Genomic DNA, 18859 nt, shown 5'->3' on the forward strand with positions numbered 1-18859 from the left:
TTTCTGTAAGCTATCTCTTTTAAAATGAAAAAATGCCTATCTTTACGTTTAATATTATTTGGGGAAAGTAAAAGAAAATGTATATGCTCTATATTTTTCTTCATTATGAACATATTTTGTCATGTTATTATTTTTAGTAAGCTTAAAATAAACTTTATATTTTAAGGTATCTGTAGAAAATGTAAAGTTTTAAAACATGGGTAATGATCTGATTAAATTATATCTATGTATCAATGTGCCTACGTACCTATATATGTAATATGCATATATGTGTAGACATGCACACGTGTATATGTAATACATGTGTGTATATATATGTGCATGCATACATACAGCTGAGATTTATCATGTTATAGAAAAAATTGTGGAATTAAACCAATAAGAAGTGTTAACAGACTGGTAGACTGCAAAAGTCTTACATTGGGAGAGCTGGTATAATGTGTGTCTGGGATGCTTTCCCTCAACACTGGAATAGATATTCAGTTATTTTATTGATTATATTCTTAAGAAATTAAAATAATCCATTACCCTTCTTATTAGTAGTTTCTTCATTAAATTTGATGCATGATATCAACATTTTACAGTTGTATGAATAAAAATAAGCCTAAAGTGCTTTTAAGAATCTTGGGTATATTGATAGTAAAATAAAAATATAAATGAAATAAAAGTAATTATGTCTTGGAAATATATTAGTGGTTTTATATTTTAATCTGCCTTTTTATTGGCTTAAAAATGATAAAATTCACTCTCTTCCTAAATCAAAACTTCAGCTTTTCTTTTTATTCTGTAATCAGAGAGCACTCTCAAACTACTGAGTTCAGTCAGTGTATAAAACTTTTAAAAACATCTTACTTCTAAGAAGTGTACCACTGAATATATAAGAATGGAGTATTCTGTTTTTTCTTCAATGAATACAGGAAATGATTTCATAAGATCTATAGTTAAAATATTGAGTATGTGAAACTGTTTCCTGGCATTTTTTTACTGTAATCTTGGGCAAATCTCTATACTTCTGGTGATATATATATATATTCATAGTTTTGAAACCGAAATGATCTTACTGCCAAAACTCATCTGACTCAATGTTCCCTAATCACATTCACTAAGGAAATATTTTCCAATGCTTCCTGAGTGACCATTGCTTTTCTCTGTAAAACAATTTGAAAGATCACCTAAAATAACATGGCCTAAACAATGACTTTTGTTATAAATGTATTATACACTTAATTTGTACATTTACTTTACAGTATAGAATAGTGTGGAAATTTCAACTATAGGTATCATTTATTTTTGGGATATTTAGACAATAAAATGAAAAAATCCTTTTTCTCCACTAATTTATTTTTTTTTCACTTTACATTCTGATCATAACCCCCTTATCTTCTATATTCCTGAACCCACTCTGATAAATCCCTTCCCCCAAGGGAAGCTCCCTTGAGGACCACCCTACTCTGGGACATCTAGCCCCAGAAGACCAGGCACATCCTCTCCCACTGAAGCCCAGCTAAGAGGTCCGGGTCAGGGGAAGGGGATCCAGTGGCAGAGAACATAGACTGAGATAGCCTCTGCTCCACTTGTCAGTGATCCCACATGAAGACCAAGTGCACATGTGATACAAATGTTTAAGGGGTTGACATTCAGCCCCTGCATACTCCGTGGTTGGTGGCCTAGTCTCTTTGAGCCCAGGGATCCAGGTTATTTGATCTTCTTGTGATGTCCTTGACTCCTTCAGCTTGCTCAATTCTATCCTCAACTCTTCCACAAGACTCCCTCGATTCTGCCTGATAGTTGGCTGTGGGTCTCTGCATCTGCCCCCATCCACTACTGGATGAAACCTCTCAGGAGACGTTATGCTTGCTTCTTGTCTGTAAGCATAGCAGCATATCATTAAAAGTATTAGGGCTTGGTTTTCTTGCATGAGATGGGTCTCAACTTGGGACAGTCATCGGTTGGCTGTTCCTTCAGTCTCTGTTCAATTTTTTTTTTGGTTTGATTTTTTTTTATTGATATATTTATTTACATTTCAAATGATTTCCCCTTTTCTGGACCCCACTCCCCAAAAGTCCCATCAGTCCCCTTCCCTCCCCCTGTTTTCCCATCCAACCTTTCCCACTTCCCTGTTCTGATTTTGCTCTATACTGCTTCACTGAATCTTCTCAGAACAAGGGGCCACTCCTCCGTTCTTCTTGTACCTCATTTGATGTGTGGATTATGTTTTGGGTATTCCAGTTTTCTAGGTTAATATCCACTTATTAGTGAGTACATACCATGATTCATCTTTTGAGTCTGGGTTACCGCACTTAGTATGATATCCCTGCACATTTTGTATGCAAGACAAATTGTGAACAGAAGGTTTTGTGGGAAGGTTGATGTCTCTCTTTCTCCTCTATAGTCTTGTCTGGCTTTAGTAGCTGGCCACTTCATGGTTTATATCTCCATCTTGTAAGAATCTCACCTAGGCTGACACACAGTATCCTCACCCATCCCAGACCTCCAGGTAATCCCAGAGATGACTCCACCAATTTCCATTCACACGTTCAACCCTTTCCCACCACTCTTTTCTCCATACCCAATCACCAGCCCAGTTTCCCTATTCACCACCATTCCTACTCAGTTCCCTCTTTCTCTTTACATCCACCTCTCTATGATTATTGCCCCTCTGATGATATTCATGTATCCTCCCTTATTACCCAGTTTCTTGGGGTCTATAAACTGCAGTATGGTTAACCTGTATTTTATGGCTAATGTGTACCTATAAACAAGTATATACCATACATTTCTTTTGGCTCTAGAAAACATCACTCAGAATGGTATTCCCAACTTCCATTCAGTTGCCTAAAAATTCATGATGTCTTTGTTTTAAATAGCTGAATAGCATTCCACTGTGTACATATAGCACATTTTCTTTACTCAGTTTTCACTTCAGTTGAGTGACATTTGGATTATTTCCAGGTTTTGGCTGTACAAATAAAGCTGCTATGAACACAGTTGAGCAAGTTTCCATGTAGTATACTAGGGTACCTTTTGGGGATATACGTCCAGGAGTGGTACAGCTGTGTCTTGAAGTAAAAATATTCCTAGCTTTCTGATTTCCAAAGTGGTTGCACAACTTTGCACTCTAACGAGCAATAGACAAGTGTTCCCCATGTTCAACATCCTTTCCATCATGTGCTGTCAATTGAGTTTATCTTAGTCATTCTGACTTGTGTAAGTTAGAATCTTAGGGTTGTTTTGATTTGAATTTTCCTAATGACTAAGGAAACTACATTTCCTTAGGTGCTTCTTTTCAATTAGAGGTTCATTTGTTAAGAATTCTCTCTTTAGCTCTGCATCCCATTTTTTAATTGGGTATTTGGTTTGTTGGTGTCTAACTACTTAATTCTTTATATGTTTTGGATATTAACTCTCAGTCAGATGTAGAGTTTGTAAAAATCTTTTCAGTTTCATGAGGTCCCAATTGTCAGTTGTTGATCTTAGAGCCTGAGCCAGTCTGTTCAGGAATCTGTCTCCTGTATCAATGCACTCAAAGCTATTCCCCACTTTCTCTTCTATTAGATTTAGTTCATCTGGTTTTATGTTTAGGTATTTGATCCACAAGTACTTAAGATTTGTATACAGTGAAAAATATGGATCTATTTGCATCCTTCTACACAGACATCCACTTAGACCAGCACCATTTATTGCAGACACTTTCTTTTTCCATTCTATGGTTTTTGGCTTCTTTGTCAAAAATCAAGTATCTATAGGTAAATTCTTTTTTAATCTTTTCAGGGTCTTCAGTTTTATTCCATTGTTCATCCTGTCTGTTTCTATACCAATACAATGTAGTTTTTAATTACTATTGGTCTTTAGTTCAACTTGAGATCAGGAATGATTATACCTCCAGAAATTCTTTTATTGTACAGGACTGTTAGCTGTCCTGGGTTTCCTTTTTTCCATATGACGTTTTGCTTTATAGACTTTGAAAAATAATTGCCTTTTCAAAGTCTATAAAGAACTGTGTTGGAAGTTTGATGGGGATTGCAATGAACACGCAGATTACTTTTGGTAAGATGGTCATTTTCACATGTTAATCCTATCTATCCATTAGAATGGGTGATCTTTCCATCTTCTGATATTTTCTTCGATTTTTTTCTTCAGGGACTTGAAGTTCTTTTCATGCAGATCTTTCACTTCCTTGGTTAGTGTTACTCCAAAGTATTTTATATTATGATGGGTATTGTTTCTCTAATTCCTTTAGTAGTCCACTTGTTGTTTGTATAAAGGACGGCCACTGGTTTTTCTTTTCAGTTTTTTTTTTGTACCCAGTCACTTTGCTCAAGATGTTTATCAGCTTTATGAGTTCTCTTGTAAAAATGTGGGTGTTCCTTATGTATACTATCACATCATTTGCAAATAGTGATACCTTGACATCTTCCTGTCCTATTTATGTTCCCTTGATCTCCTTTTGTTGTCTTATTGCCCTAGTAAGAACTTCAAGTATTATATTGAATAGATAGGGAGAGAGTGAGCAGCCTCGTATTTTCTCTAATTTTAGTGGGATTGTTTAAAATTTCTCTCCATTTAATTTAGTATTGGCTATGACCTTGCTGTATATTAAATCTATTATGTTTAGGTATACTCCTTGAATTTCTGATCTCTTCCAAGCCTTTCAACCTGAAATATTTGTATTTATCTCTTCTTTAAAAGTATGATAAAATTCTGCACTAAAATCATCTGACCCTAGGGGCTGTTTTTTTTTTTTTTTTTAGAGGGGGTAGTACATTTTTGATTGCTGCTTCTTTTTTATTAATTTTTTATTCGATATAATTTATTTACATTTCAAATGATTTCCCCTTTTCTAGCCCCCCACTCCCTGAAAGTCCCGTAAGCCCCCTTCTCTTCCCCTGTCCTCCCACCCACCCCTTCCCACTTCCCCGTTCTGGTTTTGCCGAATACTGCTTCACTGAGTCTTTCCAGAACCAGGGGCCACTCCTCCTTTCTTCTTGTACCTCATTTGATGTGTGGATTATGTTTTGGGTATTCCAGTTTTCTAGGTTAATATCCACTTATTAGTGAGTGCATACCATGATTCACCTTTTGAGTCTGGGTTATCTTACTTAGTATGATATTCTCTAGCTCCATCCATTTGCCTAAGAATTTCATGAATTCATTGTTTCTAATGGCTGAATAGTACTCCATTGTGTAGATATACCACATTTTTTGCATCCACTCTTTTGTTGAGGGATACCTGGGTTCTTTCCAGCATCTGGCAATTATAAACAGGGCTGCTATGAACATAGTAGAGCATGTATCCTTATTACATGGTGGGGAATCCTCTGGGTATATGCCCAGGAGTGGTATAGCAGGATCTTCTGGAAGTGAGGTGCCCAGTTTTCGGAGGAACCGCCAGACTGATTTCCAGAGTGGTTGTACCAATTTGCAACCCCACCAGCAGTGGAGGAGTGTTCCTCTTTCTCCACACCCTCTCCAACACCTGCTGTCTCCTGATTTTTTAATCTTAGCCATTCTGACTGGTTCCTTAGTGATTATGGGACTGTTTAAATGGTTAACCTGATCTTGATTTAATGTTGGTAAGTGGGATTTATCTAAAAAATCTTCTATTTTATTTAGATTTTATAATTTTGCGGATTATAGACTTTTGTAGTAAGACTTAACGATTTTTAGGTTTTCTCAGAATCTGTTGTTGTTTCCCTTTTCATATCTGATTTTGTTAATTTGGATATTTTCTCTAATCAGTTTGATTAAGAGTTTGTTTATCATGTTGATATTCTGGAGGAGTAAACTCTTGCTGTCATTAATTTTTTGTATTATTCTCTTTGTTTCTAATTGATTGTTTTCAGCACAAGTTTTGATTACTTCCTGCTGTCTACTCTTCTTGGCTATGTTCGCCTTTCCTTTTCTAGAGGTTTCAGGTACACTTTTATACTACCAGTATGAGAACTCTCTAATTTCTTTATGAAGGCATTTAGTGCTAGGAATTATCCTCTTAGCAATGCTTTCATTGTGTCTCATAAATTTTGGTATGTTGCCCCTCCTTTTTCATTGAATTTTAGAATATCATTAATTTCTATCTTTATTTTGTCCCTTATCTAGTGATCATTGTGTAGAGAGTTGAGTTTCTTTTTTTTTTATTCAATATATTTTTTATTTACATTTCAAATGATTTCCCCTTTTCTAGCCCCCACTCCCCGAAAGTCCCATAAGCACCCTTTTCTCCCCCTGTCCTCCCACCCACCCCTTCCCACTTCCCCTTTCTGGTTTTGCCCTATACTTCTTCACTGAGTCTTTCTAGAACAAGGGGCCACTCCTCCTTTCTTCTTGTACCTCATTTGATGTATGGATTATGTTTCGGGTATTCCAGTTTTCTAGGTTAATATCCACTTATTAGTGAGTGCATACCATGAGTCACCTTTTGAGTCTGGGTTACCTCACTTAGTATGATGTTTTCTAGTTGAGTTTCTATAACTTAGTAGACTTCCTGATGTTTCTGTGGTTGTTGAAGTCCAGCTTTAATTTATCTTGATCTAATAAGATAAAATTAGTTATTTCAATTTTCTTGCATCTGTTGAGGCTTGCTTTGTGACCATCTATATGGTCAATTTAGGGGAAGGTTTCATTAATGTTGAGAATGTTAATGACCAATGATTGTTAATTCCTGTCATTTTGATGTTGTTGTTGTTGGGAGTGATAGTGTTGTTGTTGGTAGTGTGTGTGGTGTGTGTGTGTGTGTGTGTGTGTGTCCTCAAAACAAGAGCCTAATCCTGGGCTCTGTGACAGCATTCTTTATTTTATTTTATGGGTTATTTTATTTATTTACATTTCAAAGTTATCCCCTTCCCACTTAAACCACCTATCCCCTCCCCTGTCCCCCTGCTTCTATGAGGCTATTCCCTTACCCACTTATTCACTCCTGCCTCATCACTCTAGCATTCCCCTATGTTGGGTCATTGAGCCTCTACAGGGCCAAGGGGCTCCCCTCACATTGATGACAGATAAGGTAATCCCCTGCTACATATGTGGCTGGAGCCATGGGTCCCGTCATATGTACTCATTATTTCATGGTTTAGTCCCTGGGAGCTTTTAGGGTCTTGTTGGTTGATATTGCTCTTCCTGTGGGGTTTCTAAACCATTCTCCCCTCCACTCTTTCTCCCTGTATTTATTATTGATAGAAGCAATATGGATTAATATTCTTGAGACAGATGAGTGGCCCCATCCCTCAACCAGGGGCCATGCCTATCCTCTGGGTGTAGTCTGTACAGGTTTTATCTCCCTTTTTTGGGTATTTCAGCTAATGTAATCCTTGTTAGGTCCTGGCAACCTCTTGGGTCCCTGGCATTTAGGACTTTCTAGTGGGTACCCTCAGTTCCCCATCCCCTATTGCTACACACCTCTGTTCAAAGAATACTCTCTTTATTGTGATGGTACCAGCAACAAACTGCTATCATAGATTCGGTGTGGCTGAATGGTTGTATGGCTGTGGTTGTATGGTGGGGTTTTCAGTAATTTTGAGGCTCCTTGTTTAGCTTCACAAGCCTCACCAAGAACCTTTCTCCCGTGGGCAAGAGCTCCATCAGGTAATCATAATCAGCTGTGGGCCATAACCTGTCCTTCTCTTTGATCTCTGTCCCACTCTCATTACCTTCAATCTCTCCTTCTTCCCCACTGAATTTGTCATGGGCCTACTTGGGGCTAGTACTAGACCTTTGGAACATGAACCTACATGTTCATGAACCTACGTAGCCATGGCTCAGCCATTTGTCTCTGCCCTTGCCTTGCTGGTTGTCACGCAAATAATACTTCTTGCTTTAGGTATGTACTCTGAATCCTATTCCTTTTCTTGTTTTCTTCTCTTGAAAATCATTGTTGCTACTGTTGTTTGTTGTTATTGTTGTTTGTTTTTTGTTGTTGTTGTTGTCACCAGAATATTTCCTCTGCCACAAACTCTCCCTCTTGCTTGAATTTGAATGGTTCCCTGAGCTCTGCTGCCTCTTTCTTTCAGACCCATGAAGTTGAAGTCACAAATTATTTGGTCCCCAATCTGGATTTATCAAAACTGGAGGTATTTGTCTTTCTCTCCTCTGCTTCCTTGGTGCACTCCTTTACATTTTATAAATAAGACACTTGGGCAGATGAAGAGGAGGGCCTACCTAGATTGGCCTTTTTGAACTGTAGTGCTTCTTCCACTTCTTTGACCCTTTCTGGGTTTTCTTTGTTGACCTTTCTCTTGAGTGGCTAGGGTCTGGGCCACTGATGCTCTTGATTTACTTCACTTAAGATCTCTCTACTTATGCTTTTGTTTGTTTTTTTTTTCTATTTGTTTTTATGACATTTAATATGAAGGGGGAAGTTCAAAGGATCATCTTTGTATTTTCCTTCAACCTTGTAGACTTTTTAACTCCTCATGAGGTAAACCATGTTTTCTGAATGCACTGGAAAAAATGTCTACCTCCCTGTGTATCTCTGGGATTTTCTTATTTTTAGCTCGTTTTTGTTTATTTCCTCTCTTTAGGTAATTAGCAATGCCATTCAAGAGGATCCAAATTTATCCTCTTTAACATGATGAACAATTGTTACTATGTGCAGGGTAAGCAATTCTGAGGTTCTGTGCTGTGACTGAGCAGACTGTATGTAATAGAAAATGCAATTCAATTGCTGGTCCTTTTTATTGCTATGGTCCAGATGCTGACAAAGCTTTGCTTCCTGAGCCAATAAGTCACTGAATCATGCACAGTCCTCATTAAAGGAACCCATCTGGCCATTGACCAGGCCTGCTGAGTAATGGAAAAGAACTTCCATGAGGAAAAATTTCTTTTTTATCCCCAGCTTACTATGGCTCTCTCAGTAGTGTTCCTTGAGGGAGGTGATGAACTTTTCTCCTGAACCACTTTGCATGCAGTCAACTGGAAATTCTTTTCTGGTACAAATCTCCTGTGTCTACTTTTATTCTGCTTGATAGGTGCATGGTCTCCCTTTCCAGATCTCCTTCTCCATCTTCTCAGCTTTTCTCTGCTTCTCCCTCCTTGCATGTACCAGACAATTCCACTTGCATGACTTGTCTCCTTCCTAGTGTTTGCTTGCACTGGCTCTGAGGTTATGATCTTAGAAATGAATTTGGGCTTATCATCAAACTCAGGTTCCATCCTTTTCTTACTTTTGTCCTTATCATGCTCACCCATGTCCTCCTTGTAGAAGTCAGTCTTATTTTTCTTGAAGTCATCCTGGATGTTATAGGGTTTAGGTGACTGACTGCCTCAGAGACACTTCTCTGTGTCTGTCTTGGGACAAATGGATCAGATTTCACTTTTACATCAGCATTAGAGAAGGTCCCTTTCTCTTTCAGCTTCTCCCCATCATTATTTCTTTGCTTTCTGCTCCTTATCCTTCTCATTCTCTGTCTTCTGCTTATACCTTATTGTATATCCTGCTTGTAGTGGCTATTCATGGTTGTCAACTTGACTATAACTGGAATGAATTACAATCCAGTTTTGGAAAGGTCACCTGTGATCTTGATCTTAAGTCTAGGAGATACAAGTTTCTGACCCACATCTTGTCATAGAGATCTTGAGGCATAGTGGCTATGAATCACAGGAAACTAAGACAAGGGGATCTCTGAGTTCAAGGTCATCTGAGACAAAGCAAGTCCCAGATCCAGTTGTGTTGACATATACCTTCTGGGCCACACCTTCTGCTGGAGACCTACATAAGGACATTGGAAGAAGGAATATTCTATCTCCTTTTTGCCTGCTTGCCTTGTTGGACTGAAAAACTGCTAGATCCTTGGACTTCCATTCACAGCTGCTGCTGACCATTGTTGGGGAGCTGGACTACACACTGTAAGTCATCATCAAATTTCCTTACTAGCTAGAGACTGCCCATAAATTCTGTGACTATAGAGAACCCTAACTAATACACTGTTCCTCTTGAAGCAAAAATCTCTACTTTATGAGACTGATCATATGCACATCTAGTGGCTGTTGATCTCTTACCCACAGAACTCTTTTGGATGGTCTCAAGGACCCAGAACCATGATTGAAATGAATTTGGTGTGTTCTAGACTGATATCAAGCACCACTTCACTTACATGAGTTCATCTGGGATATATTAGGAAGTGGAGGAATAGTTTTGTCATAAGGCTAGTTAAACATGTTTTGAGGCACTAAAGGAACAACCACTCTGATTCAGATAAGGAGTTACTTCTTTTTCAGGTACTTTAGATTTTAACATTTATCAACATAAACCCCTTTAAAATAATTACATTTTGTAGGCAAACAAACTAAGCCTGGGAGTTTTGTCAATATTACATACTGTAGGTTCTGTATTTATAGGTTTCTCAATGAAAGTCATAGAATCAAATTTGTATGAATATGAAAGGTCTAAATTTTATCAGAAACCACAGAGCAGAGTACCACAGTTAGATCAAGTTATAGGAGCTGTAAAAGCATATGTGAACCTTAAACCAAATATAACTACTGATAGAAAATATATAGAGAACTCCAGACCACAGTTATGAAAAATGTTGCTCGTTTAGAAACACCAACATATATATCTTACCACATCTTTTAGCACCGGCCCTCCATGTGGTACTCCTCAACATTGTCTGCTCTTTCTGTTCTACAACAGATCAGTTAGCTAATGAAGAGTGTTAGCATACAGAACAGAGGTAGTGCCAGATACCAGAACATAGAAACATTCTGCTTATTGGAGAAAACGTGAGAGTTAATTTTGAGTTCAATTTTTAAAAAGCCCCAAGTGGTGATGCAGGTGGTATGAAAAGATGTGTTTGCTGAGTGAAGATGCTGAACAATGCTATTTAGTGGGGATGAGCTGAGCATGCTGGAATAGAAGAAAGCCACTTATTGGTCCCTAGTTGGTGGGACTGTTTGGGAGCAAGTGAGAGATGTGGCCTTGTTGGAGGAGGTGTGACATTGAAGGTGAGATTTGAAGTTGTAAAAGACTCCTCTGGCTGGACAGTGGTGGATCATACCTTTAATCCCAGTACTTGGGAGGCAGAGGCAGGTGGATTTCTGAGTTTGAGTCCAGCCTGGTCTACAGAGTGAGCCATGGCTATACAGAGAAACACTGTCTTGGGAAAAAAAAAGAATCCTCTGATTTCCAGGGTCTCTCTGCTCCTCTGCCTTGTGATTATGAGCTCTTAAGATGTCAGTTTCAGTTAGTGCTAGAGCACCATGCCTTCCTGTCCATTGCTATGTTCCACATCATGTTCACACAGATTATCACTGCACTAGAATGGAAGTAAGCATATATATCCATATGTAGAGAGAGCATGTATATATGTATGCTTGACAATGAGTTTATGTTCCTAAAGGAAGTCAGAGTTGCATGCCAGCTGTTTCTATTGTTATCCATCCTTTTCTTACTGAAGCTAGAGTTCACTGATTGCTTAGACTGTCTGGCCTTCTCTCTTTGCCTTCCAAAATTGGAATTTTGTACAACACTTCCATGCCAGGCTTTTTATGTGGGTGCTAGTTGCCAAAAAACCAGGTTCTTATATTTACAAAACAAACATATTTCCCACTGAGGCTTCTCTTCAGGTCCAAGAATATTCTTGAATTGATAACAACATGACGATAGGATATCTACTTTGCTGAAATGTTTATTTCTAGCACTAAGTAATGTGTATAGATTCTGCACCCTTCATTGAACTTCTAGAAGAGCTGTGTTCACAGCACAGATTTTTATCAACAAAAGATTTCTTACCCTTCTCTAAAGAGTGAAATATCAGCAGCCTTTTCACCACAGAATTAACATAGAATTGTAATTATGTTTTCTCCACAGAATTAACATAGATTTGTAAACAAATTAAAATTAAAACATCTTTACTATTTTGTTTTTATTGAATTTTCAAATAACACACTGTGGACTGATTATCATGTCCCTTAAATAAACTTACCTGAAGCTGATATATTTCATAAAATGAGAAAATTAAACTCCAGATTCTCTAACCTATTTGGACATTTTTTCATCTGGTTACTAAACCAAATCTCTACTTGTAATCCTAATTGGGGAATTTTCTGTTGTTCTGTTTTAATCTTATGTACTGTAGGTTATCTAGCATGGCTTTGGAAGCCTAGTTAGCCTAGTTAGTATAAGTATAATTAGTGGTATGGGTAAGTAATTCATAGTTCAAATCAGAAGGTAGATTTCAATAGAAAAGAAAATGTCTTACTTGGTTAAGAATATCTTGTTTCTGTGCATGCAAGGAAAGAAAGAATACATGTGTTAATGTAAAGGAATTTGTACCCATATATCTCATTTTTCCGAAATTTTCACTAAAATTTAAAGAATATAGATTGATTTTCAAATGTGCCCTGTGTAGCAGGGGTCTCAAAATGCTGATGCAAGACAACAGCATATACATATATTGGAAAACTGTTGGGAAAGGAAATCATGATCCCACCCCCAGAAACACTCAAGGAACATCTAGAACAGGGAGGAGGCAAGCGACAATCCATGCTTTAAAAAGATCTCTGTGAGTTTGATTTAAACCATAAATTGAGAACAATTGGCTACATGATTCCTTGAGCATACACCAATAGTTTCTATTGGTTTGAATCAAATATAAGGATTAAAAACAAATATGATTACAACTAGTAATAAAAATGGGTTATATATAAAAGTATATTAGACTGTATTTTTCCTCTCTTACATTATTCCTTTTATTAGGGAAAGGTATTAAATAGTCCAAGACTATTTTGGAATCAAATTTAACATCCAAGACAAAAACAAACAAAAAAAAAAAAAGGAAAAAACATGCAAAAACAAGCTGGATTTTCTCATATACCAAAGTTTACTAATTTTATGACATTCATCATTTTATTTTGCTGAACATAAAATTATTTTAAAATTTTACTTTTGTTTATGTTGGAACATCAGATGTTTTAAAATTTTAATTTTTAGATATCATTTAAAACTATTATTTAGATTTTCTTTACACAAATTTTCTAGAAAGCGTTATTAAATGGCTTTTAAATATCAAATTGAAAATAACTGTTTTTGTTCAAATCTTTTGTCTTATAATTTTTTACTGTTGAAACAGTTCTAAATAGACCACATTCTTGATAGAAGTTTCCCATACAATGTTTTATATTGTTTTAAATATCTATAAGCAAAGCAATGCATTTAATAACTTTATCTAAGATATAAGTGAAGCACAAGGGATATATGCTTCTCTTTCAATTTACAAAAACATTTCAAGAGTAATGGCAATTATTTTAAAGTAAGGGATCATTTGTCATTTCTAAAACTAGGCTTGGTTGAAATTTTCTTAAGTTTTCTTTTTTACGCACATTCTTACTTATATATAATTGTGCAAGTAACATTGGAGCAATTTGACCAGTTAAGATAGAATAATAACTTCTTGTGTGATTTGTAAGAATTGTTTCACAGCATTGGTTTAATTTTGAATTAACCAGATGAGGTCTCTACAAAGCAATAATCTTGCGATGTTTCATTATGTACCTCATATATCTCTAGTTGTTTTCTAGATAATTTATAAAATGCAGAATTACTCTTAAAAGAGTCATATTAGTTTATTTTTATCTTAAAGAAAAATTCTTACTAATATTTACTTTAAATAGTAGTTTCCTTCTTACTCATAATTTAGAGTTGCTTTGGGGTCGTGATAAGATCAATTTTTCTGTTTTTCAACTAGAATTATATTAATGCTTTCAATAAATTTTATTATTCATGGAGAGTCAGCACATTACTGAAGAGCTGACATTATGTTGTATTTATGAATACATCTGTTAATTACTGTACATAATTCTATGGTGACTTATAATCAGTAAACAAATAATGTTATGAAGAGTCTTGCAGTTTTTATAGAAGGAATACAATGCAAAAAATATCACTATATACAAATCCTAAGCTGCTGACAAGCAGCTGCTATATTTAGAAAGGATAAATATTTTAAGTTTATATGTAAAGATGTGTATTTTCAAGTATCTATGGGGCAATGAGTACTACACAGCATTTAGAGTTTGACAAAAATTCACTATTGTTGTCTTCTCTTCTTCCCCCAATCTACTCTTGTGTACTTTGAGACTTTTTGTTTTATAAACATCCACTAATTTTAACTCTTTTACTATGCAACATCTATGAACATAAAACAGCAGGGGAACACATAGCATGTATCTGATTCTTTCTTGGCATTTGATAGGAGAAATGCCATTAAAATAGATGATACATCCTCCATTATTAGCAATCATTAAAGTCACATTGTAAAACATGGGTTACTTTTGAAATGTGTAATTATGAGTAGAATTATGTAGAGAAAATAAAACATGAAATGAAAGCTGATATGGTTATGCATGTTGTACTGGCTAGTTTTGTGTGTGAACTTGACACAGGCTGGATTTATCACAGAGAAAGGAGCTTCAGTTGGGGAAGTGCCTCCATGAGATCCAGTTGTGGGTCATTTTCTCAATTAGTGATCAAGTGGGGAGGGCCTCTTGTGGGTGGTACCACCTTTGGGCTGGTGCTCTTGGGTTCTGTAAGAGAGCAGGCTGAGCAAACCCGGGGAAGCAAGCCAGTAAGAAACATCCCTCCATGGCCTCTGCATCAGCTCCTGCTTCCTGACCTGCTTGAGTTCCAGGCCTGACTTCCTTTAGTGATGAACTGCAACGTGGAAGTGTAAGCTCAATAAACCCTTTCCTCCCCAACTTGCTTCTTGGTCGTGATGTTTGTGCAGGAATAGAAACCCTAACTAAGACACATGTCTTCCTTCTTCACACTTGGATAACTGTGGTAAGAGTTTGCAAGTTTGAGACCAGTCTGAGTTTCAACAAAACAAAAACCTGTGAGAAATACTGATGGGGATTATAAAACTGTTAAAACGTAGTCATTCCACAGAAGAAATATCTTGAATGATGAGTAGGAATTATATTATTATAAGTATGCAGAAACAAATGATATATCATTCTATAGACAAATCTGGATGACATATATAGACATATTTTTGCAGAGATCTGTTTGTTTTTATTCTCCTATATTCAAATATCCATTAATGAACCTACAAACAAACTCATGGCAATTATGAGCAGACATTATATAACATCTCTCAGATGATAATAAATGGAGAATTAATTAGCAAATAATTTGTAAATGAACTCTGTAAAATATTATATTAAAAAAGAATTGAAGGAGCAGACAAATTATTTATAAACCAAAAAATACACAATAAGAAGGGAATTTAACTGTCCTTTGGGTGGCTCATTAAGATACAATGTTTACATCCACCTAGAGGAAATTACTCCTTGTCCCTTACTCATGCCAATTTTAGATTAAAAGTTGTAGAACATAGGACATTGGTTAAATGTATCCTTCTTTTTTTCTGTCTAATCCTGTTTCCTAACTTCTAGGAAAAAATCTCAAGCAACATATTAATGATACAGATTTTCTTAAGAACACACATTCTAGAAGAATTTTCATCAATAAAGATAGTATAAAATATACTATATTTAGTGGCCTTCCAGAGTACCTATTTGTTATGAACTTTATTATATGAAATGTGTTAAATGGTTTATGGTATGTGAGATATATACATGTATATACATATACATATATATGCGGAAGTATAGTATATGTGTGTGCATTTATATAAACACACATATACATATTTTTCTAGAATTTTCCATAAAGAAAATTCATCTAGCAAGCACATTATTAAACTGATAAAGAAAAAAAGAAGCTTTACCCCTTCAGGATTATACTTTGCAAGCACACCGTTACCATGGAATTCTTCAAGAACATCCTTTAATTTCTTTGTAGAATCTACAACAACAAAAGAGAGAGAGAGAACACACAAAACATTTATATAATCCTAACATGTTTAAGTAGCCCATATCAAAAATAAAGATACATTATATAAATAATCACAAATAGGTCAAATTTTAAATCAACACATTAAATTTTTTTGAGAAAGTCAGGGAGCTGAGGAGGAGACACAAGTTCTTGCACAAATGAGATCAGGATTCTACCATTGCAGTACATCCCCCAGCACACAAAGTGTGCTCAGTCATAAAAGATAATGCCAAAGTAAGGAAAGAATATATATATATATATATATATATTCCAGGATTCAGGTCACAGTCTATTATAATAGTGGCAAATAAAGAGATTTTATGGGGTTTTTTTTGCTGTATATTGATAGTTTCAAATCTAACAATACAATAAACCTAACATAAAAAGATAGAGTATCATTATATCTTATTAAAGTATAGCCTGCTGATCTCATATCCATATCACTGTTATAGATTGCTTGAGGACACCATTCTTTAATAACCATAAAACTACACTCTGTTCATTTTATATTTTTATCAGCAAATTTACTTTTGAATTTTTTTCTGAGTTTGGTTTAACCTAAACAATGCTATTTTGGACATCAGATAGATCAGTTTTTGTGTGACCAAATAAAACCATTGGGGTCTTTCATATTGAGTAGTGATAAGTATCACTGTATAAAAATCATTTCAGAGGCTGATAAATAATACATTAAAATTTGAATGAATCAGTTCTTTCATAAGATTATATTCTCTGATCAAGCCATTTCAAAAATATTATTCACTTTAGTGGGAGAAATATAATGGAAGACAATGAAAATCAATATAAATGTTCCATTTTGTTTATACAATAATGAGTCCAAGACAGCCAGAGCTATATACTAAAACCCTGTCTCTAAACATATAAGTGAATGTGAATATATATGCATATATATATATATATGTATATATATATATATATATATATAGAGAGAGAGAGAGAGAGAGAGAGAGAGAGGAAAGAAAGAAAGAAAGAAAGAAAGAAAGAAAGAAAGAAAGAAAGAAAGAAAGAAAGAAAGACTGAACCCTATGTTCAGGCCCATGGTTGGCTGCAACTGTCTGCCTCACTTCTGTATTTGTCAGGCTCTGGGAGAGCCTCTCAGGAGAAAGCCATATCAGGCTCCTGTCAGCAAGTACTTCCCAGCATCCACAATACTGTCTGGGTTTGGAGACTGTATATGAGATGGATCCCCAGGTGGCACAGACTCTGGATGGCATTTTCAACCTCTGCTCCACATTTTGTCTCCATATTTCCTCCTTTATTTTATTCCCCTTCTAAGAATCACTAAAGCATCCACACTTTGGCCTTCCTTCTTCTTGAGCTTCATTTGGTCTGTGAATTGTATCTTGGGAATTCCAAGCTTTGGGATAATATCAACTTATTAGTGACTGCATACCATGTGTGTTCTTTTGAGACTGGGTTACCTCAGTCAGGAAGAAATTTTCAAGTTCCATCCATTGGACTGCAAATTTCATGGTGTCATTGTTTATAGTACCTGAGTAGTATTCTATTGTGTAAATGTACCATATTTTCTGTATCCATTCCTCCTTTGAGGGATATCTGGGTTGTTTCTAGATTCTGTCTATTATAAATATGACTGCTGTGAACATAGTGGAGCATGTGTCATTATATGTTGGAGCATCTCATGAGTATATGCCCAGAAGTGGTATAGCTGGGTCTTCAAGTAATACTATGTCCAATTTTCTGAAGAACTACCAGACTGATTTCCAGAGTGGTTGTAATCTCACCAATTTTCAATCCCACCAACAATGGAGGAGTGTTCCTCTTTCTCCACACCCTTGCCTGTGGGTTATAATGGTGACCTGAGTTCCACCAGGGCTTGGTTTCCTGGGTGTAGCATACACTGTAAGTTTGGCTGCATGTACCCTATGCTGCCATTGGGAGGGCATTGGGCTGTGAGAAGTGGCAGAACCCCACTCAGGGCATAGGGAAGTGCAGTCTTGGATACATAGGGAACCTACCAGCAGGGACAGGCTCCTGGCTTCCCAGACTGCAGGAGGCGGGGACAGCAGGTTCTAAATCTTGAGCACAGAAGATGTCCCTGGATACTTCAGAAGAGCTGAGGATGGGGTGTGGCTCTGGCCTGGGGCCAAAGGGAAAAGGGCTGGGAGGAGAGCTCTGACTGGTACCTGCTGGGACAAGATTCCTTGGCTTGCTCAGTCAGCTGCTTGGCTTGGTTGTGAGCATGGCTGAGAATATAGAATCCTCCTGCATGAGACTAGGACTGGCTCTTTAGAGGAAGACCTACTCTGTTTCTTCATGGCAATCCAGATGAGAAGAGGCAGTTCATGGCTTTAAAGTGTTTATTGTTGGCAGAGAGTTGTGATAAGTGAAACTGTACCCCTCTTTTTCTGAGGGCAGGCTTGAGGTTAAATACATTTTGAAGGGAGGATTATCTGAGAAGGAGAGTTTAATTGGCTAAGCTGTTCAGGCCTTTAAATACCTCATTAACATGGAGATCTGTCTTGAGGCTACCATGATCTGTGGTCACATTCTTGGTGGAGGGGCTTGGGACATTGCCCTATGGTGATTGATGGCCACAGAATTATAGAGAGCTGAGACCTCTTGTCAGGAGCATGGTGTCTAGGAGCGTGGCAAATGCCTTTAGTCTCTTGCAGAATTATCTGCTGCGTCACCAGGATTTAAATCTAGTTCAACCAGAACACAGGTTACCTTTCAAGGTCCAACACTCACAAGCATCTATGTCAGCTGAGTTTTTGAACTAAGCCATTCTGACTGGGGTGAGGTGGAATCTCAGCGTTGTTTTGATTTGCATTTCCCTGATGATTAAGGATGTTGAACATTTCTTTGGGTGCTTTTCACTTATTTGAATTTTCTCAGTTGAGAATTCTCTGTTTAGTTCCTTTATCCATTTTTTAATAGGGTTATTTGGTTTCTGCAGTCAAACATCTTGAGTTCTTATATGTATATTGGATAATAGCCCACTATCAGATGTAGGATTGGGCAAGATCTTTACCCAATCTGTTAGTTGTT

The 18859-nt window shown here is 36.6% G+C and overlaps 1 protein-coding gene across 1 annotated transcript in view; it reads right to left on the reverse strand.

The window, feature by feature from the left end:
* Positions 1 to 18859, reverse strand: part of Dgkb (diacylglycerol kinase beta) — a 750451-nt gene that overhangs the window by 515691 nt on the left and 215901 nt on the right. Inside the window, exon 3 of the mRNA XM_052185925.1 lies at positions 15720 to 15796. Within this exon, the coding sequence (XP_052041885.1) occupies positions 15720 to 15796 (77 nt within the window). The remainder of the gene's footprint in view (positions 1 to 15719; positions 15797 to 18859) is intronic.

This window comes from Apodemus sylvaticus, chromosome 6 (genome assembly GCF_947179515.1).
Source record: "Apodemus sylvaticus chromosome 6, mApoSyl1.1, whole genome shotgun sequence".
Lineage (NCBI taxonomy): Eukaryota > Metazoa > Chordata > Mammalia > Rodentia > Muridae > Apodemus > Apodemus sylvaticus.